At 49.3% G+C, this 21,202-nt stretch overlaps 1 protein-coding gene across 2 annotated transcripts; it reads left to right on the top strand.

Moving 5' to 3' along the window:
- Positions 1 to 1,746: 1,746 nt before the first annotated feature.
- On the top strand, positions 1,747 to 19,444 carry MBD3 (methyl-CpG binding domain protein 3). Of its 2 annotated transcripts, none has more exons than XM_066983799.1 (8): positions 1,747 to 1,869; positions 4,225 to 4,347; positions 9,542 to 9,701; positions 11,326 to 11,463; positions 13,797 to 13,887; positions 14,362 to 14,539; positions 15,747 to 15,944; positions 17,563 to 19,444. In XM_066983799.1, exons 1-7 carry the CDS (start codon positions 1,814 to 1,816, stop codon positions 15,937 to 15,939), a joined length of 939 nt encoding a protein of 312 aa, XP_066839900.1. In that variant the 5' UTR covers positions 1,747 to 1,813; the 3' UTR covers positions 15,940 to 15,944; positions 17,563 to 19,444. The 2 variants fall into 2 exon arrangements, with proteins under 2 accessions (XP_066839900.1, XP_047933760.1); XM_048077803.2 differs by lacking the exon at positions 1,747 to 1,869 and adding an exon at positions 2,829 to 3,011.
- Positions 19,445 to 21,202: the final 1,758 nt, after the last annotated feature.

Genomic DNA, 21,202 nt, shown 5'->3' with positions numbered 1-21,202 from the left:
GAGGTGGGTATTGCTGTGATACACCCGGCTGCCAAAACGCAGCTGCTCGGTCGTGGTTATCAAACCACGGGGTTCCAGGTAGACGGTGTTCACCAGCAGCCGGAGGCAGAAACCTCTCCCCTGGGGTACTGCACTCGGTGGCTTGGAGGCACGTAGCGACTTGCGGCGTGCTTGGTTCCTTGGGGCACGTGCCCGTGGCCAGCGTCGTGGCGATGGCCCGCTGGGCTGGGCTTTCCCCGGTGCGTGGACACGGTCTCGCTATGCACCTAGTAGGCAGTCAGTTACTGTTTTGTTTCCTAAAAAGATTCTCCATGCTTTGTCTTCTCACCGTCTCCTCCACAGCGGATTTTCTTCCCTCTTGTATTTTTTATATGGATCTCTTTTTGGACTTTAACCCAGGAGAACGGATGTTGGTGCTACAGACCGTGCTGAACGAACCCAGCAAAACCACAGAATCATAGAATCATTTAGGTTGGAAAAGACCCGTAAGATGTCCAAACCCAACCATCCCCGAAAAAGCCTCCAGGAGGGCCACGTAGCAGGCCAGCCCTCTTCTTCCAATGCCCAGGCGCCGCAGGAGGCAGCAGGCGTTGGGTCAGGGCAGTTTTGGGTGCAGCAGGCTGGGCACGGTGAGCTGTGTGGGTCCCGGCATTGGGCACGTGGCCGAGGAGAAGCCCCCCGTGCTAGGGCCACGCCACCGCAGCCTGCAGAAGCAGAGACTGGGGGTTCTTGTACCCCACGGCCCTGCTGAGCACCCACCGCCCGTGGGGCTGGCATGGCCCTGCCTGCCCATGGGAGACGGGGGTGGCCATGGGGCTGCCCACCTGCCCAGGACACCGGGCCGTGGGGCTGCCAGTGGCATGGCCCCAGGGGTCTGTCTGCGGGACTGGGGGCTTGGAAGCTCTGGGTGGCCCGTCCATGGGGCCATGTCCTGGTTGGTTCATCTATGTCCTATGTTCTGCATGGCCCATCCATAGGGCCATCTCTGTGGTGGCCAGTCCATGGGGCCACATCCTGGGTGGCTCATCCATGCCCCATGAACTGGGTGGTCCGTTCACAGGGCCATGTCTTGGGTGGCTCATCTGTGGGCGTTGTCCTGGGTGGCCCATCCACGCCCTGTGTCCTGGATGGTCTGCCCATGGGGCCACATCCTTGGTGACCCATCCGTGGGACATGTCCTGCATGACCCGTTCATGGCCCCAGGTCCTTGGTGGCCCATCCATGGGGCCATGTCCTGCATGGCCCGATGTCCTTGGTGGGCTGGCAATGTCCTGGTGGGCCCATCCATGCCCTATGTCCTCGGTGGCCCATCCACGCCCCACATCCTGCATGCCCTATGTCCTGGGTGGTCTGTCCATGGCCCTGTGTCCTTGGTGGGCTGGCAATGTCCTGGTGAGCCCATACATGCCCCATGTCCTTCGTGGGCCATCCATGGGGCCATGTCCTGCCTGCATGGCCCATCCATGCCCTATGTCCTCGGTGGCCCATCCACGCCCCACGTCCTGCATGCCCTATGTCCTGGGTGGTCTGTCCACGGCCTATTTTCCTTGGTGGGCCATCCGTGGGCCGTGTCCTGCACGGCTTGTTCACGGCCCTGTGTCCTTTGTGGCCCGTCCGTGCCCTATGTCCTGGGTGGTGTGTCCGTGGCCCCACGTTCTTGGTGCCCCCCCCCTCTCCCCCCGCCCGGTGCCCGCGGTGCGCGGGCAGCCCCCGGGGCTGCGGCGCGGGGCCGGGGCTGCAGGGGGCGCGAGCGGGCGGGGCGGGGGGCGCGGGGCCGGGCCGGGGCCGCGGAGCGGGGCGCGGGGGAAGGAGGATGCCCAAGGCGGCGCCGCCGGGACAGCGCGGGGGGGCGCGGCGGCGGGCGCCGGGGTGAGCCCGGGGCCGGGGTCTCGGTGGGAGCGGGGGGGGGGGGGGGGGGGCAGGGGTCTCCGTGGTGCTCGGGGGGGGTCCACGCGGAGCCGGGGGGGGTCCATGTGGAGGTGGAGTGCTGGGTATGGGCGGCTGGGGGGGGTCTCCGGGGAGGTCGGGGGAGGCCATGTGGAGCTCTGGGGGGGGGGGGGGGGGGGGGGGGTCGGGGTGGAGCTGGGGGGTCGCTGCGGAGCTCGGGGGGGTCGGGGTGGAGGTGGAGGGGTGGGCATGGGCGGCCGGGGGGGTCTCCGTGGAGCCTTGGGGGGAGTCTTAGTGGAGGTGGGGGTCTCTGGGAAGCTCGGGGGGGGGGGGGGGGGTCTCTGGGAGGCATGTGGAGCTTGGGGGGGTCTCCGTGGAGCCTGGGGGGGTCGCTGTGGAGCTCGTGGGGGGTCCATAGGGAGGTGGAGGGGTGGGCATGGACGGCCGGGGGGGGTCTCTGTGAAGCTAAGGGGGGACCCATGGGGAGCCGGGGGGGGTCTTTGTGGAGGTGGGGGGGCGTCCATATGGAGCCAGGGGCGTCTCTATGGAGCCGGGGGGGTCCATGTGGAGGCGGAGGGCTGGGTACGGGCGGCCGGGGGGGGTCTCCCTGGAGCTGGAGGTGGTCTCCGGGGAGCCTGGGAGGGGGGTTCTCGGGGCGGGGGGGGTCTCTGTGGCGTCGCTGCGGGGCTCCGGAGCGGCTCCACGCGGAGGCTGAGGCGGGGGGGTCGCTGGGTGGACCCCGGGGGGGCTCTGAGGGAGTCCCGGGGGAGGCTCCGTGGGGGCCATCCCGCCCGCCTCCCACCGCCCCCCGGCTGGGACTATATCCAGCGGCGTGCCCGGGCGGAGGGATCCGGCCGCCCCCGACCCTGGCGGGAGGCGGAGCGCGGGGAGCGGCGGCGGCGGCGGCGGGGGAAGGGGCGGGAGCGGAACCGCGGGGGCGGGCGGAGCGGAGCGGAGCGGCCGGGCCCGGAGCGGAGCCGAGCGGAGCCGCGGCGTGGCCGAGGGGAGGCCGCGCTCGGTGGCCCGGCGGGGGGCGGCAGCGGGAGGCAGGAGCCGGGGGAGGCCCCGCTGGGGCCCGGGAGGCGGCGACCGGAGGCCGCGGCGGCAGAGATGGAGCGGAAGAGGTGGGAGCGGGGGGGCGGCCGGCGGCGATACCGGGGCCGGGGGGGCGCTGCCGGGACCCCGGGGTTACGGGCCCCGCTCCCGGGAGGGCACGGGGTGGTGGTGGTGGGGCTGGGCTCGGCCGCCGGGGGCCCCCCGAGGGGGCTGCGGGCACCCCCCGGCTGGGAGCCGAGCCCCCCGGGGTCCCCCCGGCTTTCTGTGCCCGCCCGGTGCCGCTTGGCTCAGCCAGGGGGGTGTCAGCGGGACCGGGGGTGTCGGCAGGATTCAGCGGGGGGGTGTCAGCGGGATTAGGGGTGTCAGTGGGGTTGGCAGCCCCGCTCGGAGCCCTGCCCGCTTCGTTTTCCCCACGAGGAATTAGGGGCAGGGGGCAGAAGGCAGCGTCGGGCTGCCTGCGGCGGTGGCTGCGGGTGGGCGTCGGGGCAGGGGGCTCGGTGCGGGGCGCGCCAACCCGAGCACGGCGCTGCCGGGGCGGCGTATGGCCGGGAGCCGCTCGCTCTGCCCGAGGGACGTGGAGTCGTGCGGGACGTGGGGCTGCGGGCGGCCGCGTGGATCCCTCCCGCATCCCTGCGAGGCGGCTGCAGCGCACCCGGGAGCTGCCCGCTGCCTGGAGGCGGTGTGCGAAGCTCGGGTCCGTGGGGAGCTGCGGGAGCGTCGCCCAAGCTCACCTGGCGTCCTTACCTGGCCTTTGTAATCGGTGAAACGCGCGCTATCAGCTTCTGCACGTGCGAAGTTTCATCTTGGAAATCAAATTGCGATTGCGAGGGTAGCGTGCGGCGCTGAGCTGTAAGCAAACAGGCAAACAGCCGCTGCCGAGAGCCCGAAGCTGAAGTGCCAGCCTCTGAGCCGCAGCTCCCAGCCTGCGGGGAGACGAAAGGACCACCTGTAGCAGCTGGAGGAGCGCAGCTGACAGCCCGAAACATCCCTGGTTTTCCAAGGACTTTATTTGTAAAGTTGCGGTCTCAGAGCCACATTTAAAAACAGAGAGGGGGGGGAGAAGATAAGTAGCATATTTTTATTCCCAAGGTATAATGGATTTTCCCTTTATATCAATTTGGACAGAGATCAAAGGTATAACACGGCCCTGCTGCACTAATTTTTGGTTACTGTTGCATTTTGCATTACCTCAGAGTGGAAAATATGTGAGTGGCAATTTATTAATACCTCTGCTATTTCTGCCTGTTGTTTACCTGGCTGATTTTTTTTTTTTTTGCCCAGCTGCTCTGAGCATACAGATGCAGTAAGCGTGGATAACTGCGTGCACGGTTTCACGTCAGAATTAACTGGAAACAAGCGCTCTCGTGTGCGATCGCCAGCCTTGGGAATTAACACCAGTCCGAGGTGAGCAGCGGCGGGGCGGCGGTTACTGCTTTCCTGAAGCCTCCTTTAGGGCTGCTGTGCTGTACGTTTGGAGATGTCCTTCTGTAGCCCTAAATGCTAGCAGCAAATGCTTTCCCCATGAAAGTTTGCCTTCTGTCGAATGCGAAGTCTGCTTTGGGAGGTGAATGCATCTCGCGGGCTGAGCGTGCTCCGCGCAACGTGAGTGACCAGCAGTGTCCTGCTGGCAGTGCCCTCCTCGAGGTGTAGTCCACGAGCTGGCTGTTAGGAACAGTTCTCCAGCCTCGTGCTTACCAGCTGCTGACGGCGCAGAAGTGTTTTTACCTTTTTAGTTTTTTGTGTGTTCCTTCGTCTGTGATATGAGAGCTGGGAGAGCCCAGGGGGCGTCTGGCCGATGCTGCGGGGCTCGTGGGCCACGTCTGGAGTGAGCAGGAGAGGTGCAGGGACGGAGGGTTTGCTCTGGCGTCGGGAAGGGGAGCGAGTCAGGAGCTGTGTGAGGCAGCCAAGGTTCTCAAAGAGAGTTTGCTGCGAGGGCTCTCTTCAGGCTCCGTGTCCCCACCTGGGGAAAGGAGGGTTGCTGACCGCTTTGCGTGGCTTCTCTTCGCGCTGTTTTCTGTTGCAGGTTTGATGGCAAAGTGTCTTGAGAAGTTTGGGCTTGTTGTTTGTCTCTGCTTCAGGAAGCTTTGGCATCTCTGCTCTGGAAAACTTAGGTCTCTTAGGTGAAGCTTATTTTGTTGTGAATTTGTTACCTTCGCAGCACCTAAGTAAAAAGTTCAAGAAAATGTTCGTAATGCCCCCCTGCAAAGAATTACCTTCCCCCCCCCCCAAAGCTGCGGAGGAGGATGCTTCTCCTGAGAGCACGCTTTGCTCATTCTCAGTTCCTCAGCTTTATCCCAAGCTCTCCCAGCAAAGCTGCCCTGGTGCGGGAGGTGAGGTGAGCCTTAGGGAGACGGCTCTCTGCGTCGGGGCCGTTCCTCCGCCACGGGACGGTGGTGGGGTGCCGAAGGACAGCTCGGGGCAGGCAGAGCGGAGGTTACGGGGAGATGCCGATGAGGTGCGAGGGCGAGAGATGGGTTACGGTGGTGGCAGGCTGCAGCGCTCGCCTGCTTTTGCACCGATGCTGTGTTGGTGCTGTCCTGCTCCAGGACCTGCTTTGTTGAGGTCAGCACCGAGGCAGATCGAGGGCTCGGTACAGATCCCACTGCCACGAACAACGTGCAGGTGCCGGGGGAGTGGGGGGCAGCGCGCAGGAGGTGCCCCCACGGGGAGCCGCGTGCCCTCGGGTGCGTGCCGAGGTCCCGGGGTGGGCTGGGAGGAGCCGTGCGGGCGGCGCAGGAGGCAGCGGGGTTTGAGCAGGGGAGGAAACACATTGTGTGCTACACCCATCGCCCCGTGCCGGGAACGAGGCTCTAAGCACACGCTTCTCATCGCCCGTTTCCCCTCGTTTCCCCTCGGTTACGGCCGTCTCCATTTCGCTAAAAGGCAGACAACATCTGGGGTGGGTTGGTGGTGGTTTTTGTTTTTTGGTTTTATTTTGTTTTTTTTTTTTTTTGTCTTTTGTCCCTTGCTCTCCAAGTTGTGCGGATCTGGCGTGCGCTAAATGGGGAGAGCGGAGGGGAGGAGACTTCTTGAGCGCGGCAGGAGGAGGGGAGCAGCCGGGGCTGGCGGCCGCTGCCTGGGCGCGGGAGGCGAGGAGACAAAGGCAGAGCCGCGCGGGCAGAGCGGGCACCTGGCGGCGGCTCGCCCTGAATAGGCTGCCTGCGCTCGCCCCGTCCGCGCCCCAAAAGCCCCTGCGTGACGAAGGAGGGCTTCTCGGGCTCGCCAACACCGCCCCGCGTTTCTGCCCGGCTCGTTTTGTTGGTGCTGGGCAGATAATGGGCTGTGACCGGCAGGCAGGGGAATCCCTCGCAGCTTTGCAGCTGCCCTGCTTGTGGCGGGGTGAAGCGTGGCAGGCGGTAGGTAATTCAGTACCAGCGCCTGCAGTACCATCTGGAAGAGCTCGATTTCTGCGATTTTTGTATCGCAATTTCCTTCTGGGCCTCTTCAGACTCTCTGTATCAAAAAAAAAAAAAAAAAAAATGAATGTAGAGCAAAGCTCTGGAGCAGAAAGAGAAATTCCCTATCCTGTGGTTCAAGAGGCACGCCAGCTTTCCAGTTACGCTCGGGTTCCCCAGCCGCTGCTCCACCGCAAAGCAAAACTTGCTCGTGCTTTGTAGGGGGGCTCTGGGGGGCTGCTGCTCGGATTTGGGCTTGCTGGGAGCCTGTAGCTCACCAGCAGCTGTCCCCCACCGAGCATGGTCTGGCTGCAGCTGCCCACTTGTGCTGCGTTTACCCCGTGAGTTCGCTGCTGGCTTTCTGCAGGAGCTTTGTTCCCTCTCTGCCATCGCTGCAGGACGTTTCAGGACCGAGCTGCTGCTCAGTTTGTAATCAGAATAAAAGTTTGCCGCCTTTGCGCTTCAGTGCTTTTGCTTTGGGCTGAGCGTCCCGAGGAAGGGACAGGACTCCGAGCCATTTCAGAATTTTTTTAGTTGTAAGTTGGCTTCGAGCAGCTTTTCAGATCCCTTGCAGAGCTACCAGGACGCGTACCGAACAAAAAGCTGAGGGGCTGCCGCACGCTGCCTCTGAGTGTACCTGGCTCTGCTGTTGTGGAAGTCCCCGCACTGTAAGTGACAGAACAAGGCACTTGCCACCTCAGCACCATCCAGCGTAGCATATTATTTTCAAAATTCCCTCTGGTGGGTTTCTGTTAAGATGCTAAGCCATAAATTGGAGCTGCAGATCTTGGAAGAGGCGGTGTCAAGTTTTTCCTTTTGACTTCTCCAACAGCAGCAATGGCCCTGTCCTAACAGAGTTAGGGTACTGGAGTTGGGTATTCCTCTTTTGGGGTCAAGGCATGCAACTCCCTCTGTATTTTCAAGCACTGTTTTCAGATTTGGTGTCTGGTCCCAGTCTGTTCCTGTCAGCTCACGCCTGCCCTTATGCCATCTTCAGGCCTGAGTCTTTGGGCAGCTCTGTAGCGTGCTGGTCCTGCTGAAGAACGGCCGGTGAGAAAGTGCTTCCTCCTCTTCTCCCTGCCCTCTACAGATGATGATTCTCCCTGTCTGGATACCTGTGCGTGTGTGCGAGCAGCACGTGGGGCAGGATAAGCGGCATGGGGCAGCCAGGGCCAGGAGCTTCCCAGGCAGGTGCTGCCATGTGCATCGTCTGTCCTTTGAGAGACTTCTCCAGATAACATTTTTAGTATAATTCATACTGTCTTTGCCTCACAGTTGTTGGTGTTTTTTTTTTTTTTTTGAGAGAGATTTTTTAATGCTTTGGTTCCTTCTGGCTTTCTGCTTTTCTCTTTCTCTTTTTTTTAATCTTAATTTTTTCCAGTAGAGAGTCTAAGACTTGGACTAATTGACTTGCCACTGCTAGTCACCGCCACGGGACTAGAAATTCCATGCTCGCACTATTTTTTTCAGACTTTACTCCTATAAAGGTTTCAAAGAAGCAGATAATGTGGTGAAAAAGGGCTTTTTCCTTTGAGCTACTCTGAAAGAAGACCCTAGAGAGGTTGTTAGTATCTTCCCGCAGCAACTCTGGTAGAGTGGGGTCTGCATTGCTGGACTAGTTAGTAATGCTGCTTTCCTCAGCCTCTGACAGCTTTATTATTTCAAGTTATTCTTGGCCTTCCAGTAGAAGTCTTGAAACAAGGAGCTTGTGGTTCTGGCTCCAGGAGTATCAGCAGGTGACTTGATCACAGGTCTGTCTCCAGGAGGCATTGGAACCTCGTCAGCATTAATTCATCTCCAGCAGGTTTGAGTCGTGCTGGTATCATGTCCCTCCTCCATAGAAAATCGGGGTCTCTGACACGTAGGTGCTGCTCCGAGCCACCTGAAGTTCAGTGCTTGGATATCTGGAAGTCGCTCTGAATTTCCAGACTCATGGATGCCATCACATCGTGCAGGGGGCAGGCTGCTCCCGAGGTCTGCCTGGATGTGACCTCGCGTTTCCTAAAGAGATCGCCGGTAGATCGAGAGCAGAGTGTGTTTGTAGGGCGGTGAGGAGATAATCCTGCTTCCCTGTGGCTGGAAACACGTTCTAACGCTAACTGCCTTGTAATAGAAGAAAATAGATAAATGGGGAGGGGGAGGATGCGGCTGGCATCTCTTGGTCTTAAAACGTCTTTCACCTAGCTAACCTGTGCTTAGCGCAATGCGAAGTGAGCTTTTACCAGACCGGCACCGAGGCTGAATGGGCAGGTTGCCTGCTTGATAGGTAGTGGTGTCCTCTGCTTGCCAAAAAATGGAGTACTTGATGTGTTAAAGATGCAAAATAACAGAAATGAGAGAAATAAAGAGAATAAAGTGGCATTGTGATGCTAAACGAGAACGTGAAGAATTATTTTGTGCTCAGTGTCTGTGTAGGTCTGACACTGCAGTCGCAGTGCATTGACTTATTTTTGCTTTGTGCATGAAATACAAAAGGGCTCAATTAGTGCTTTTTGTAGTAATGCAAAAGGCTGAGTTTTTATTAAAATAAAACGGGAGTTGGAGTAATTTGCGTGTGCTTGCCAGATTGTAGTCTTTCATGAAAAATCATGTGTTTAAAAAGAATCTCTTCTGCTTTGCCATTAATTGAAACTTTTGTAAGGTTTTGGCCTTTATTCTTGCATTAATTAAGCTTTGTAATTCTTTACTTTGCACCTTGTCAGCAGTTAATTTCTGTCTTCCCTGAGTACTTGATACTGCGCAATCCTGAAGTAGCGTGCTCCAAATGCTACCAAAGACTTGTAATCCAACCCAAACGCGCAGCTTGAGGGGGAGGCAGGAGCCCGAGCAGAGTTTATGGTGCCGGTCAGGCACTGCTCCTGTGAGAAGAAATCCTTGAAAACTTATTATTTGAGACAATTGAGCACTAAGTACTTCTGCGTCATTGTCTTCCATTTCAGTTATGGTGTGAACTACACCCTGTTAATTTATACCTGGTCTGAGTTTTACTCTTTACGTACAAAACCACCCCAAGTCCTGCAGTTAGTCCGTCTCTTGCACAGTAAGCACGGGGAGCTGACGTGAACGCAGCAATATCCGTCTTGCGTTGAGTGTGAACTTCGCTTCTGGAAGTTCGTGAAGGAAACAAAACTTGTCACAAACACTGGTATTGAAGTCCAGAGGGTTTTAATTCCCCTCCTTGTTTCTTTTCTACGGTTTTTCAGCCCAAGCGGTAAAAAGTTCCGAAGCAAGCCCCAGCTGGCTCGCTACCTGGGGAGCTCCATGGACCTCAGCACTTTCGACTTCCGCACGGGGAAGATGTTGATGAGTAAAATGAACAAGAACAGACAGAGGATGCGCTACGACTGTTCTAACCAAGCCAAAGTAAGAGTAAGATGTAGTGGAAGCTTTCTGCCTGTCCACCTGCTGTGCTGGCCAGGCTGCTTCTCAGAACAATGTGGGGTAACACGAATAGCGAGCGTTTTGTAATGACTGGGGGAAGCTGGAGTTGTATGGGGTATTATCTCTGTTGTAGGGTGTTGGACAGATAACTGCAGTTCGCTGATTCTTCCTCAGTCCTGATACATGGAGAAACTTGCAGCCAGAAGGGCTGGAGGCAGGGCTGGCCTCCTCCTCTCTTCTACTTCCAGGGCTGGTGGTGGCCGCATCTGGCACCGTCTCCTCCAGAGCCCTGAGCCTGCAGCGTGCTGCTGGCACGGCGAGGGGGTGCAGCTGGCCATGGTGCCTCTGCTTCAGAACTGATCCGAGGACATGGCTTGGGCAAAAAGATGAAGGGATAAGAGGACAGCAAGGCCTGTCTGCAGAGCAAAATAGGGAGTCTGTGTTTGGCACCCAGTCGCTTTGATTATTATCGTTAAGTAAAAACGGTGGTTACAGTGGTATACTGTCAGTCTGGATAAATTGGCTCATGTCATCTTCATCAGATGCCAAAATCCTTTTCAGAAGCCAAAAGCTGTGTCTCTGCACCTAAATATTAAATACGGAAAATAGCATAATGCTTATTTTCTAGTTATGTCAACTGGTAAAGAATCAAGAACAGTACTCTGGTCTAAGTGAGAGGAAGATTTACGTGCAGCACTAGGTGCTGTAGTGATGCTTTAAAAGAAAAATGCCTTGCCTCAGTGAGACCAGTAGCTAACACCCCTCTTAGGCTAAAAATTCTGCCCAAACCTTTCAATAAATGTATAAATAGTTATCATTAGCTTACGGATGGATTAGCGCACAAGATGATTCAGGGTGGTATTTGTCTTGAATAGTTTTCTACATCTCATGAATAAATATGTTAAGCAGATACTGTGTCTGCATCCTTGAGAACAAAGTATGTCCTACGGCCATTTCAAGATTAGCACAGTAGATCTCCGGAATGAGGAACATGCTTCCTGTTTTCCAAGCAGTGTAAGACATAGTCATGTTGTGAACGCTTGGTAGTTATCAGGCCCGTTAAGAACTGAATTTTATGAAGAACTGAAGGTAAAAAAAGTGATCAAGATTCCAGCTGCACTGTTTTATTTATTGGCATCCACAACTGAATTTCAGCAGAAAGTGTTAGAATGGCTTCTGGATTCGCAAACTGGTCTCTAAATCCTGCACAATAAACTTTTTACTTATTACAAACACCGTGTCAAAACCTTCGGGGTTAGTGGTTCAAAGGTGGCTTGTCATCTAAAAATGTAAATTCACTGTTCTGACTCCTGACTTCTGTCAAAATTGGAATAAAACCAACGTGTATAAACTAGAATGAGAGGTGGCTAGTATCTAAAGTAGAATGTGAGAGTGAAAAACTTGGTTACATTTTAAAGTTCTTGGGCAAGATTTGAAGGTGGTTTTGCATTTTTAACAGTCCCACTGATACAGCTTAAGATCAGGCACGTTTTCAAGTCCATAACGTCTCTCTTGCCCACAGCGCATCTTTACAGCTGTAGTAGCATTTTGGTAAATTGAAAATGTTTAATGGGATTTTCCCTTCCTTTTGTTTTGAAATTTGTAGGGCAAGCCTGATTTGAATACAGCATTGCCTGTCAGACAGACAGCCTCCATATTCAAACAGCCTGTCACAAAGATCACAAACCATCCCAGCAATAAGGTGAAGAGCGATCCTCAGAAAGCTGTGGACCAACCCCGGCAGGTAAGGCTTGGATCTTAGAAACTATTTTTCCAGAGCTAGGAAACATTTGCTTCTGCTGCTGAGAAGGTCCCAAAATAAAACACTTTCATTTTTTAACACTGAAAAAATGTCCATGGCGATTTGAGATTTCAGAAGCAATAGCTTATAGTGCTTCCAGCTTTTAAAATCAGAGCAAAAAACATTTCCAGTATACAGCTAATATGCTGTCTTCAGTGTTTTATAACTAGACTCCAACCTTTGTGAAGGTCACAGTTCTATTTTATTTAAAAACTTCTTTAAGACCTATCTACAAATGTAGACAAAAGTCATAAACAATTTACAGGAAATTTACATTGTAATCATTATAAAATGTTCCAAGTGTATTAGAACTCTGTGTTTCAAGAAATCCCTGTTTCATGTGCAGACTACAGCGTGGTGCTTGTGATGTGCTGCAAGGGCTTGTACCCCCTGCATGGGCCTTTTTTTTTGATGGATATATCATTAGTAGTTAACTCTGCCTGTATGAGTATGGTTAGAAATTCCCTTGGAACGTCATTAATGTAAAGTTGTTGTTTTTCTTCTCACACTGTATATTTTCAAACAAGAGAACACACCAGAAGTAAAGGAAACCTTTCAGCTTAATTTCATCTCGTGAAAGATGCAAAAAGTGTGCTTAGGGCAAATGTAACTTTGAAGCTGGGCATTGGTTCAAATGAGGCTTACGTGTTCAAAGCAGCCTTTGGAAGGCGTTCTCCTTTCATTAGCGTTAGGTAGAGCTGACAGCCTGTTGCCTCCACAGAGCTCACACCAGGGATTCTGTGAATCCTTTCCTGTGGCGCATCTGTCTTTATACCTTTCGGAAACTAGATGTTCAGCTTCATTAGTCTGTTCAGGCACTGTCAGTGGTGTCAATTAGTGGTATACCTTAAACTCTGGCAGGTCTGGTGGAACTAAAATGCATCATTTGAAGAGGAAAGTGATTTACCTTATAAAATAACCTCTAGTGCTGAAAACTTTTTATGCAAACTTAAGAACTTATCTTTCTGAAGTGTGATTTAGAATCTATTTGAAATGGAGTGGCTTTTTATTTATTTATTTATTTATTTTAAACAAGGCTTGTGGGCTTTTAGCATCATTTCCTAAAGAGGTAGGGCACGTGTGTTTGTAGTGTTGTTGCTCCTCCTATAAACTCCTTGGCTAGGTAGGACAATAAGACACTAAAAGTAAGAAGTTGATGTGCAAAAAAACCTGAGCTGAATAGAGATTTGTGTCCTGTTGAGGGAGAAATTGTTATGTGACTGCAGTCATTAGACAGCAGAGCTCAGCCCCAGTGCAGAGACGTAAGCCAGCCTCTGTAGTTTCCTGCTCACATTACTACTTGTTGCAGTGCAGCTTTGTAGACTCAGCCTGGGTTTTCCTTACTTATTTTACCAGAATATAGTCTAGTGAAACCTCTGGTCAGTTGACTCCAGATGTTTCCTCAAAATTCTGAAGCACTACGAAGTCCCATCGTGTGCTGGATTAGTTTGTACCTATTTGAAAGTCATAGGCTAACGAACATCCAGCCTATGTGTTTTGGCTTTGACTGTCCTCCTTCCTCTTTTTAGGAGCTCGTAATTGGAAAAGTAGTGTGGGTTCAGTTACACTCAGATTTTGACAGGTGTGAAAAGGGGATGTGTCTGGACTGTATAGGGTAAAATTTTCCATTTTTCAAAGCCTCAATAAAATTGCTTTGTTGTAAGAAAAAATAGACTCCAGCTATGCATTGATCATCCCTATACATGTAGATTGAGAGTTGAAAGTTTATCTAGTTGTAGTATCTGACTTCCCACCAAACCATGGGTTCACTTGTGTGAAGGAGGAGAACCCGTAATTCAAAATTCTTCGAAGGTCTAGAGGTGATCCTTCCCATGAGAAACTCCTAGAGAGGAATAAAACAATGCCTGACCTTGTAAAGAGCTTGGACGAGTTCTGCATTCCTTAACTTCAGTTCTGTGGCATATGGGAGGCAGCAAAAGAGGAACAGTAGTGTAAAAAAAAAAAAAAATCAGCTGTCCCATACTGTGTGTGCACTCGGATGAAAGCAAGCAAGCATTGCCTTGCTGTTCCAGTTCAGAAGCAGTGAGTACCAGTCCCTGGAGGAAAGGAAAGTCTTTTTCCAGATAGTAAATCAGGACAGAGATGTGAGATTGGTAATGAGGATTGCTCCCCGCCTTCAGAGCACTTCTGCAGTAAATCCAATATAGAACTGTCTGCAGCAGCGCCCTTCCCTTTCTGCTTGTAAGCAGGTGCTTTGTGCGGTTGTCGATTCCATTTCCCTGCTTTGTACCAATAAACACTTTCTTTGATGTCAGCTCTTCTGGGAGAAGAAATTAAGTGGACTGAATGCTTTTGACATTGCGGAGGAGCTGGTGAAAACAATGGACCTTCCAAAAGGTTTACAAGGTAATCAGAGTCTGCCCTCAACTCCAGGGGTGGCGTTTTGATCCCAGTCAGCGGTGATCTGGAGGTATTGTGTCAACCTCCTTGTGCTCCTCGGTGCTGTGGACCGCTCCCGCTTCAGCAGGAGCCCTTAGTACTCCTCAGGCGCCCTCCGTCCTCAGGGGATGCTGAAACATAATGGGAGGAAGTGGCAAAGGTTCTTGACTTTGTTGGTTTGTTTTCCAGAAGCAGTGCCTGTTTAAAGAGCTTCCATTCCCAGGTTGTTTTTTATGTAACACGATGAGGAATTGATCTAGGTTTAAATAACCTCGGGAGCCCAGGTGCTGTTAGTAGTGTTGAGGTCTGAGATTTATGTTGTGTTGACTTTCTAAATGAGGGCGCGTGCTTTGCCATTAAATCTGAAATTATCGCTGTTGTCTTGATGTGCCGTTTGTTGTCGCGTGCCATGCTGATTGTTGCTTTTCCTCCGGCTTGCAGGGGTTGGACCTGGTTGCACTGACGAAACCCTTCTCTCTGCTATCGCTAGTGCTCTGCACACTAGCACTATGCCCATCACTGGCCAGCTGTCTGCAGCGGTTGAGAAGAATCCTGGAGTTTGGCTAAACACTTCACAGCCGCTTTGCAAAGCATTTATGGTGACAGATGAAGATATTAGGTATTACCTAGAAATAGCAGATACTGTCTTAGAACATGTTTTCTTGCGGTAAAACAGCACCACGTTTTTTCACTGGCAAGTTGAAATGTTTGATAGAGCACTAGGGCTTGCTGAGCTAATTTGAATGTGTGTTTATTAGAAGAGTAGAAAGAATTGTTACACAAAGCAGCTCTCTTAAGTACAGGGATGTGCTTAAAGCACATTATTTTTTATTTTAACCCATGCTCGCTTACTCGGAGGTTTCAGGTTCATATTTGTTCTTCGTGTCAGTATGTCTCCTGTTACTGAAAAGGGGTATCTGAATTTGAGTAACCTTGACTAAGGCAACTCTTAAGCAAAGAAGGGATTGGGGAAATGCTAAATAATGAGACTTACTCCTCTGTGACAGCACAAGATCAAATGTAAGCATTAACCACTGCTGTTGCAGCAAATAAGGATGCAATTTATGTAGGTATAGCTTGCTTTCAGTGAATCAAAATTGGTCAAATTCAGCTTTAAGCACTTGATAATGTCCTTGGTGTATTCCATTCTCAACCTGAAATCACACTACTTCACATTCATTAACAGTGTACAAAGGCAGTAATTGTTTTGACTGTTCAGCTGGTAAATCTTTTTGAACTACAGGATGACTCCTTCCGTGTGATTTATACATGAATGACCAGGAAAAAAGGTCTGTTTATAACTTTCTGATTTCCTGTGGTGAGATGAAATAGGAGTCCCATGAGCCACAAATTGTTGACCGCTTCTTTACATCACTGTGACTTTGAGATAAAAGAAGCTGTAAAATTTAAGATTGTTACTCAAAAGGAGAATGAGGAAAAAAATGAAATAGTGAAAAAAAATTAATTTTCTCCAGTCTTGTATTTGGAAGTCTGAGCAGGGTAGGCTGACTTTTTTTTTTAAACCACAAATATTAATTTAAGCAAGAAAGTCTTGAATCAGCTGCAAATTTCAGCCAGAATTAAAAAATAATTACAATCAGTAGTAAGGACTCACAATAGAAAGAATTGGGCAACTGTTATAAAGTGTTTCTCAGCTTCACTTGAAGTGTAATGCCAGGCAGTTTTTTTTACAGTGCAGTTCTTACTGAGGACTCTTTCAGAATTGTGCTTCTCCACCCAGCCTCAGAGATGAGCAATATAAGATTTCTTTCCCTCAAAATAGTTAGCTTTGAGAATTAATTCAAGTGTTCATTGATTTGGGGCAGGAAGCAAGAGGAACTGGTGCAGCAGGTGCGAAAGAGGCTGGAGGAAGCCCTGATGGCTGACATGCTTGCCCACGTAGAGGAAATTGCAAGAGATGGGGAAGCTCCGTCAGAGAAAGAAGGAGGTGAGGAAGAAGGAGAAGAGGAGGAGGAGGAAGAGGAACAGGATCACGACCAGGAGATGGAGAATGTATAGTCCAGGTAGTATGACAACTTTCTTTTCTCCTTAAATTGTACCGAATAGCTCTGAAGACAGAAATGGTTTCAGAGGGAATCCTGGCATATATCAACAAATCTTTGCTTCTTAGCACACGTTTTCAAAAGCGCTCTTTTCACCAAAAAATTAGATGTTTTGAGGGGTATGACGGCTGGTGAGTTTTTATTGTCATCAAATGTTCTGGGCTTTATGTTTGTGTCGGATGGGCTAATAGCATAACCAGAATGTGTGTGTAATCACTTGAAGGATTCTGCCTTGAAAGTGGATCAGTTCCTAAACGTTCACCTGTTTTGTGATGTCATTTTTTTTTCCCAGTTCATTTATTACTACCTGTGACAGGGAAGAGGATACTGTGGAAGGGCAGCTGCCATCTTACGGATTTAATTCCCCTCCCTCCATTTTTGTCTAACTTTTTCTTTTTTAGTAAGCATTTTCTTGCAGGGTGTATTAGAGGGCACAGTAGTGGAAATTTTAAGTAACATTTTAGAAGTCGGAAAGGACAACCTGACCATCAAAAGAAGGAAGTCGCTAAAATACTTTGTGGCAGGAATTTGCAAACCGAAAGTAACAGAAGAATGTATGTATTCAAAATTTGGAAATAACTGAAAAAAATGGTTAACACTGGTACCTGCAGGATTGCCAGAAGTGTGCCTTTACACTGTGTATCCCTTAAAACAGTTATAATGGGCTTGCTTCTTGTTTTCAAGTCTCTCTCTGACTTTCACTTGTGCAGTGGACCTCTTCAGAGGTGCAACTGGATTTTTTTTTTTGTTGTCTTGTAAACCAAAATAGCTCTGAATAATAAATCCTTACTGTGTAGTAACGGGGGGAGGAGGGGGAGGCAGTTTTGTAAGGCCAAGCCAAGGTACACCCACTGAAGTTCCGTTAAGTGTTGCCTGTTGCACTAGGCAGGGACAGAGCACCATCCTGTGAAGCAAAGTGTTTCCTTGCTGTGTTATTTGATGTAACCCTAGCCTGCGTGTTTCATCAGTGGAGCTCGTGCAATGAGATGAAAACAGAACTCACTGGTTTTAATTTTCGATCATTTTAAGTTTTAGCCTAAGAAAAGCAGTTAGTGCTCTGTCGCCAATACCCAGGGCGCTTCATTATGCAGACTCCAGTTGTGTGAGCCTGTGAGGCAAGAGTGGAGAATGTGGAGGAAGAAAGGAATCTTTAGGATGAAGAGCAGAAGAAAAGAAAACCCCCCTTTGGAGGGAGTGGCAGCTGTATTTCAGTGTCAGGTAGAATGAAGAATGATTTATGTTAAGCGATCCTTCAAGCTGGAAGGTTGATTATACTGTGAAATCTGTTTGGCGTTTGGGCGATACCATCTTATATCTGGGCTCTTTATATTATTTTCCTGTTTTACCACATGACTAACAGTAGCTTTATTTGGACAGTGAATATCTTGCATTCCTTTCTACTACAAAGGTCTGGCAACAGCAAAGAACCATAACAAGCTGTCTGCTGAAGGTGAAAAACGGGAGATAAAGAAATGGCTATGTTTTGCCAATGGTGCTTTATTTTTTTAAGAGCTTACTTGCTGCAAAGGTGTTTAGAAGTGCCTACTAACTTACGAGGTCGTTTTTCTTTTTCTTCTAGGGAGTTCCATCTAAGAATTCCCAGTATAAACCCTATCAGCAGGGTCAGCACAACTATTTACAAAGCCAAGAGTGTCTGCAGAGTAAATTGCACCAACCATCCGACTGTACCTATGAGCATTTTGATGTACACTTCAGGAAAAGTTGAGAAGCTGATGGTCCATTAATTGCTGGGTAGTTTTGAAGATGGAACTTGACTAAACTCTACTCCCCCTCCTTTTTCTAAAGGGGTAGGGTAATCGGGAAGACAAAAGTGGGAGGGGATAAAGGAATATAAAACAGTGGGAGGGAATATACTAGGAACCAAACTTCCTGTCCTTTTTTTTTTTGTGGGTCAGTGATTTTTTCAAGCTTTTCTATCAAAGTATCTTTAACAATGACCCATCAAAACCATTTTCTCTCTAATGCAAGTGAGAGAGATGCTGTTTCACTCCTTGGCTACTCTGCTGTAGGCTACCTGTTTGTACCAGACTGTAGGGAGGTCATTTTATGTTGTGGATTGTCATTCCATGTGTCTATTTGGGTCAGTGAATTTCATTTTCCTCGCAAGACCACATTGGTCTTGAAAGTGTAGTCTCAGAGATGAACTACCAGTGCCTCTTCCACCTGAGGTTTTGATGAGTAGGGGAAGTTACACGTGAGGAGCTGGTCAATGGCAATCTGGTTTTTAGTGAGTTCCAACACCACACCGAATGCACTACTGTGCACGTTTTAGATACAGAGTTCTGTGTATGTCCAAGCATAGCAGAACAGAGTTTTGAAGATAAATATACCCGCTCTGTGGTATATTTTGCTTTGGCTTAGGTCTGGTCAGAAGGACCTTCTCAACTCAGAATGGAAGGATGACTCATTTCTGACTGACAATGAGGAAGACTTCCTCTTTTCTCTTCTGGTGCCAAGAACCCTGACCTCTGTTTCTGTGTGTGTGGAGGGAAGGGGATCCATTCCAATAGGTGTGTCTACACATCTGCTTTCATGTGCAGTAATGTTCTGACCTCTTTTAAAAACAAGAAAGGCAAAAGGTTGATTTTTCTATAATTGATATCTAAATGAATCTAAAGCTTTTTATTAAGTATTAAATCTTTCTTATTTGCATGTGCAGTGAAGTGACCAGCATTTTGTGTCCAAAAAATGAAATGATGTGAAACCTGCCTTAATGTGTTTATAAGTATTTGGCTTCACCATGGGTACCTTGATTGATTCATCAGTCTCTTCTAGTACAACTGTGAGCATATTGGGGTAACTTGTGGCTAAAAAGGGATTTATCTGGGGAGGGAGGATAGAGAGATGGGAGAAAGATGTGTGCGTAGCTTGGAGAATACGTTGACTAGGTTGCAGAAGTTATTTTAGTCTTAGGGTATCCATTGCATAATTCGTGCATGGATGTCTCAGCTGAAAGTACAGTATAAAGTGGTGGATGAAATATTGTGCCACTAACCAATTGTACAAGTTGTTGGTATCCCAAAACTTGGGGAAGAAAGTAGCTCCCAGAGCCTTTATCATGTAAGAATGATTAGCAGGAACAGCAAGGGACCAGGGGAATTGCCTGGCGAGTAATAGCCTTTGGGAGTAGTTCAGTGTAGTGATCTGAATAGGTTTAAGCTCCTTGAAAAATATCCCATGCCAAAGTGACTGATGCTATATTAACTCTTTTCTTAAAGTTGTGAGAATACAAAATTCTTTGATACTGCTCATTTGGAGTACTGCAAGAAGACTGAATTGTACTTTGCTGCTGCTTTACCAGGTATTCCTTTGGGGAACTTTACCTGCTACTGCAGCCAGTGAAAATTACTTTCCTTTTTGAACAGTCTGTTACGGTTATTATTCTGTAAATCTGTCCTCTTGTAATTCATTGTGTTGAATTAAATGTTTCTCACAAAGTAGAGACTCTTCTGGTCTCCCTCAAGCCCCTGCTTGGAGTTTTTGTGCTGTGCCCCTTCCAGTTACCTCAGCAGAAAAGCTCTTGTGTTTCTGTGGTGGGCTCTGTTCTGACATTTGGATCTTGACGTTTGAGACCCAGAAGAGGAGAATGGATGAAACTTGTGGAAAGCCAGTTCCTTCTTGCTGCAGAGTCCTCTGTGTCCTCACTGAGGAAGAGGCTACCAGGATGTCCTGTGTAACGGGCGAGTTGCTGATGTGGTCGTCTGAATCTCAACTCTAGCAGTTTACAACCCATCCTGGAGGGGGTTTCTTGAACATGGCCATCTTGTTCTGACACTATTTCTTTTGACTTTTTAAAAACTTTTTAAATATCTAGTGATGTCTTTACTTTTATTTTAATCAAAATAAATTTTAAACATATGTAAGTACCAGGACTCAGATGATTAAGAAGTTGATACTAGTCTTTCGATACATTGAAGATTCATTAAGAAGAATTAAGTTTAAATTGTTGCTAACTTGTGTGCCAGCTCTTTTGTTTTCATACCTCTACTTTCCTTGCTGAGCTCTCTTTTTTTTCCCCGTCAGCCCTTTAAAAAGTTTGTTTTCACTCATATGGAGTTGATTGTTCAAAGTACCAAAAAGGGGCCCAGGACTCCTGTCACATCCCAAGGAATAATTTTACCTGCTTAGTGAGACAGGTAAGTGAATGAAACATTCCTTTTAAATGAGCCTGTTGTCTTTCTCATGGTGCTGCACCAACAGCTGGGTTAGTTTGTCTTGCCACAGCCTACTGCCATGGACATGACTAAGGGGCACATAGTTGTCTGCCTTCGTTGAATATATCCCCAACATGGAGAAAGTAGTTGCTACTCGAGGTATAGCTTTTGAAGCAGATGATTAGTTAATATTACATGTAGGAAAAGTAATTGAATGGAATTCAGCAAAACTTACTAACCTTTTATTATATACAGCAGTTGTTACATGTGAATGTAGTTACAGTGGTTCCATCTGAGACCAGGTTCCTCTGCTTAGAGAAGCAGTTCTGAGGATGCTTTCGAAAACTGTAATTCTTTCCATCAGTGGTAATGGCACCTTTCTGTTGTCCTCAAAGATTATAAATGTATGTAATACGAAGCAGCAGTGGAAAATAGCCTTAGGTTTGTCCTGCGCACTGGTTGCACCAGTAATCTATTCTGGTTGGCTATTTTCTACAAAAATAATTACACCGAGCTCTGCGGGTGGTTAGTTATATTCAGCTAGTTTAATCCTTTTTGGAAATAACATATGAGCAGATTTTAATGGTCTTTGTGCATCTTCACTGGGGAGAGTAGGAACTTGTCCAATATGGTTGAAGTTTTTCATCTTTTTCTGTAGGCAGTGTAACATCGGATGTGTACCATCTGCGTTCACAAAAGCTGTACTTATCCTGTGTCATGCTCAGATTTTTGTTGTTTCATCTGGAAACAGCAGCCTGCCCAGTTCTAGAGGGCACTGGCTGGAGGAGATGGGGGAAATTGGTTTGCTTGATGTTGGTAGATAGGGCGAAAACCCTCAAAACACAGTTTTACTCTGCAAAAGTGAAAGAGACTCCTGATTGTTTAAGACTTCTGATTTTATCTTGCGCAAAGTGTGTTGGAGCTGTTCCGTTAAGATGACTCAGGTTTTTTTCTCTGCTATGTTTTTTAAAACTAACAAAGTTAAGGGAATTTAATTCTCCCTGCTTGTTTATTACCAGTATTATTTTTACTGAATTCTAGTTG

This window comes from Anser cygnoides, chromosome 27 (genome assembly GCF_040182565.1).
Source record: "Anser cygnoides isolate HZ-2024a breed goose chromosome 27, Taihu_goose_T2T_genome, whole genome shotgun sequence".
Lineage (NCBI taxonomy): Eukaryota > Metazoa > Chordata > Aves > Anseriformes > Anatidae > Anser > Anser cygnoides.
Note: the sequence above shows the minus strand (reverse complement) of the source record. Positions and strands in the feature narration are given on the sequence as shown.

Bases quoted from the DNA above. Each gene is read 5' to 3' on its own strand.
- MBD3 (XM_066983799.1), top strand. From the start codon at position 1,814: ATGCCCAAGGCGGCGCCGCCGGGACAGCGCGGGGGGGCGCGGCGGCGG. The intron at 4,348-9,541 runs GTGAGCAGCGGC...ACGGTTTTTCAG, and splicing joins GGAATTAACACCAGTCCGAG to CCCAAGCGGTAAAAAGTTCC. The intron at 13,888-14,361 runs GTAATCAGAGTC...TCCGGCTTGCAG, and splicing joins CCTTCCAAAAGGTTTACAAG to GGGTTGGACCTGGTTGCACT.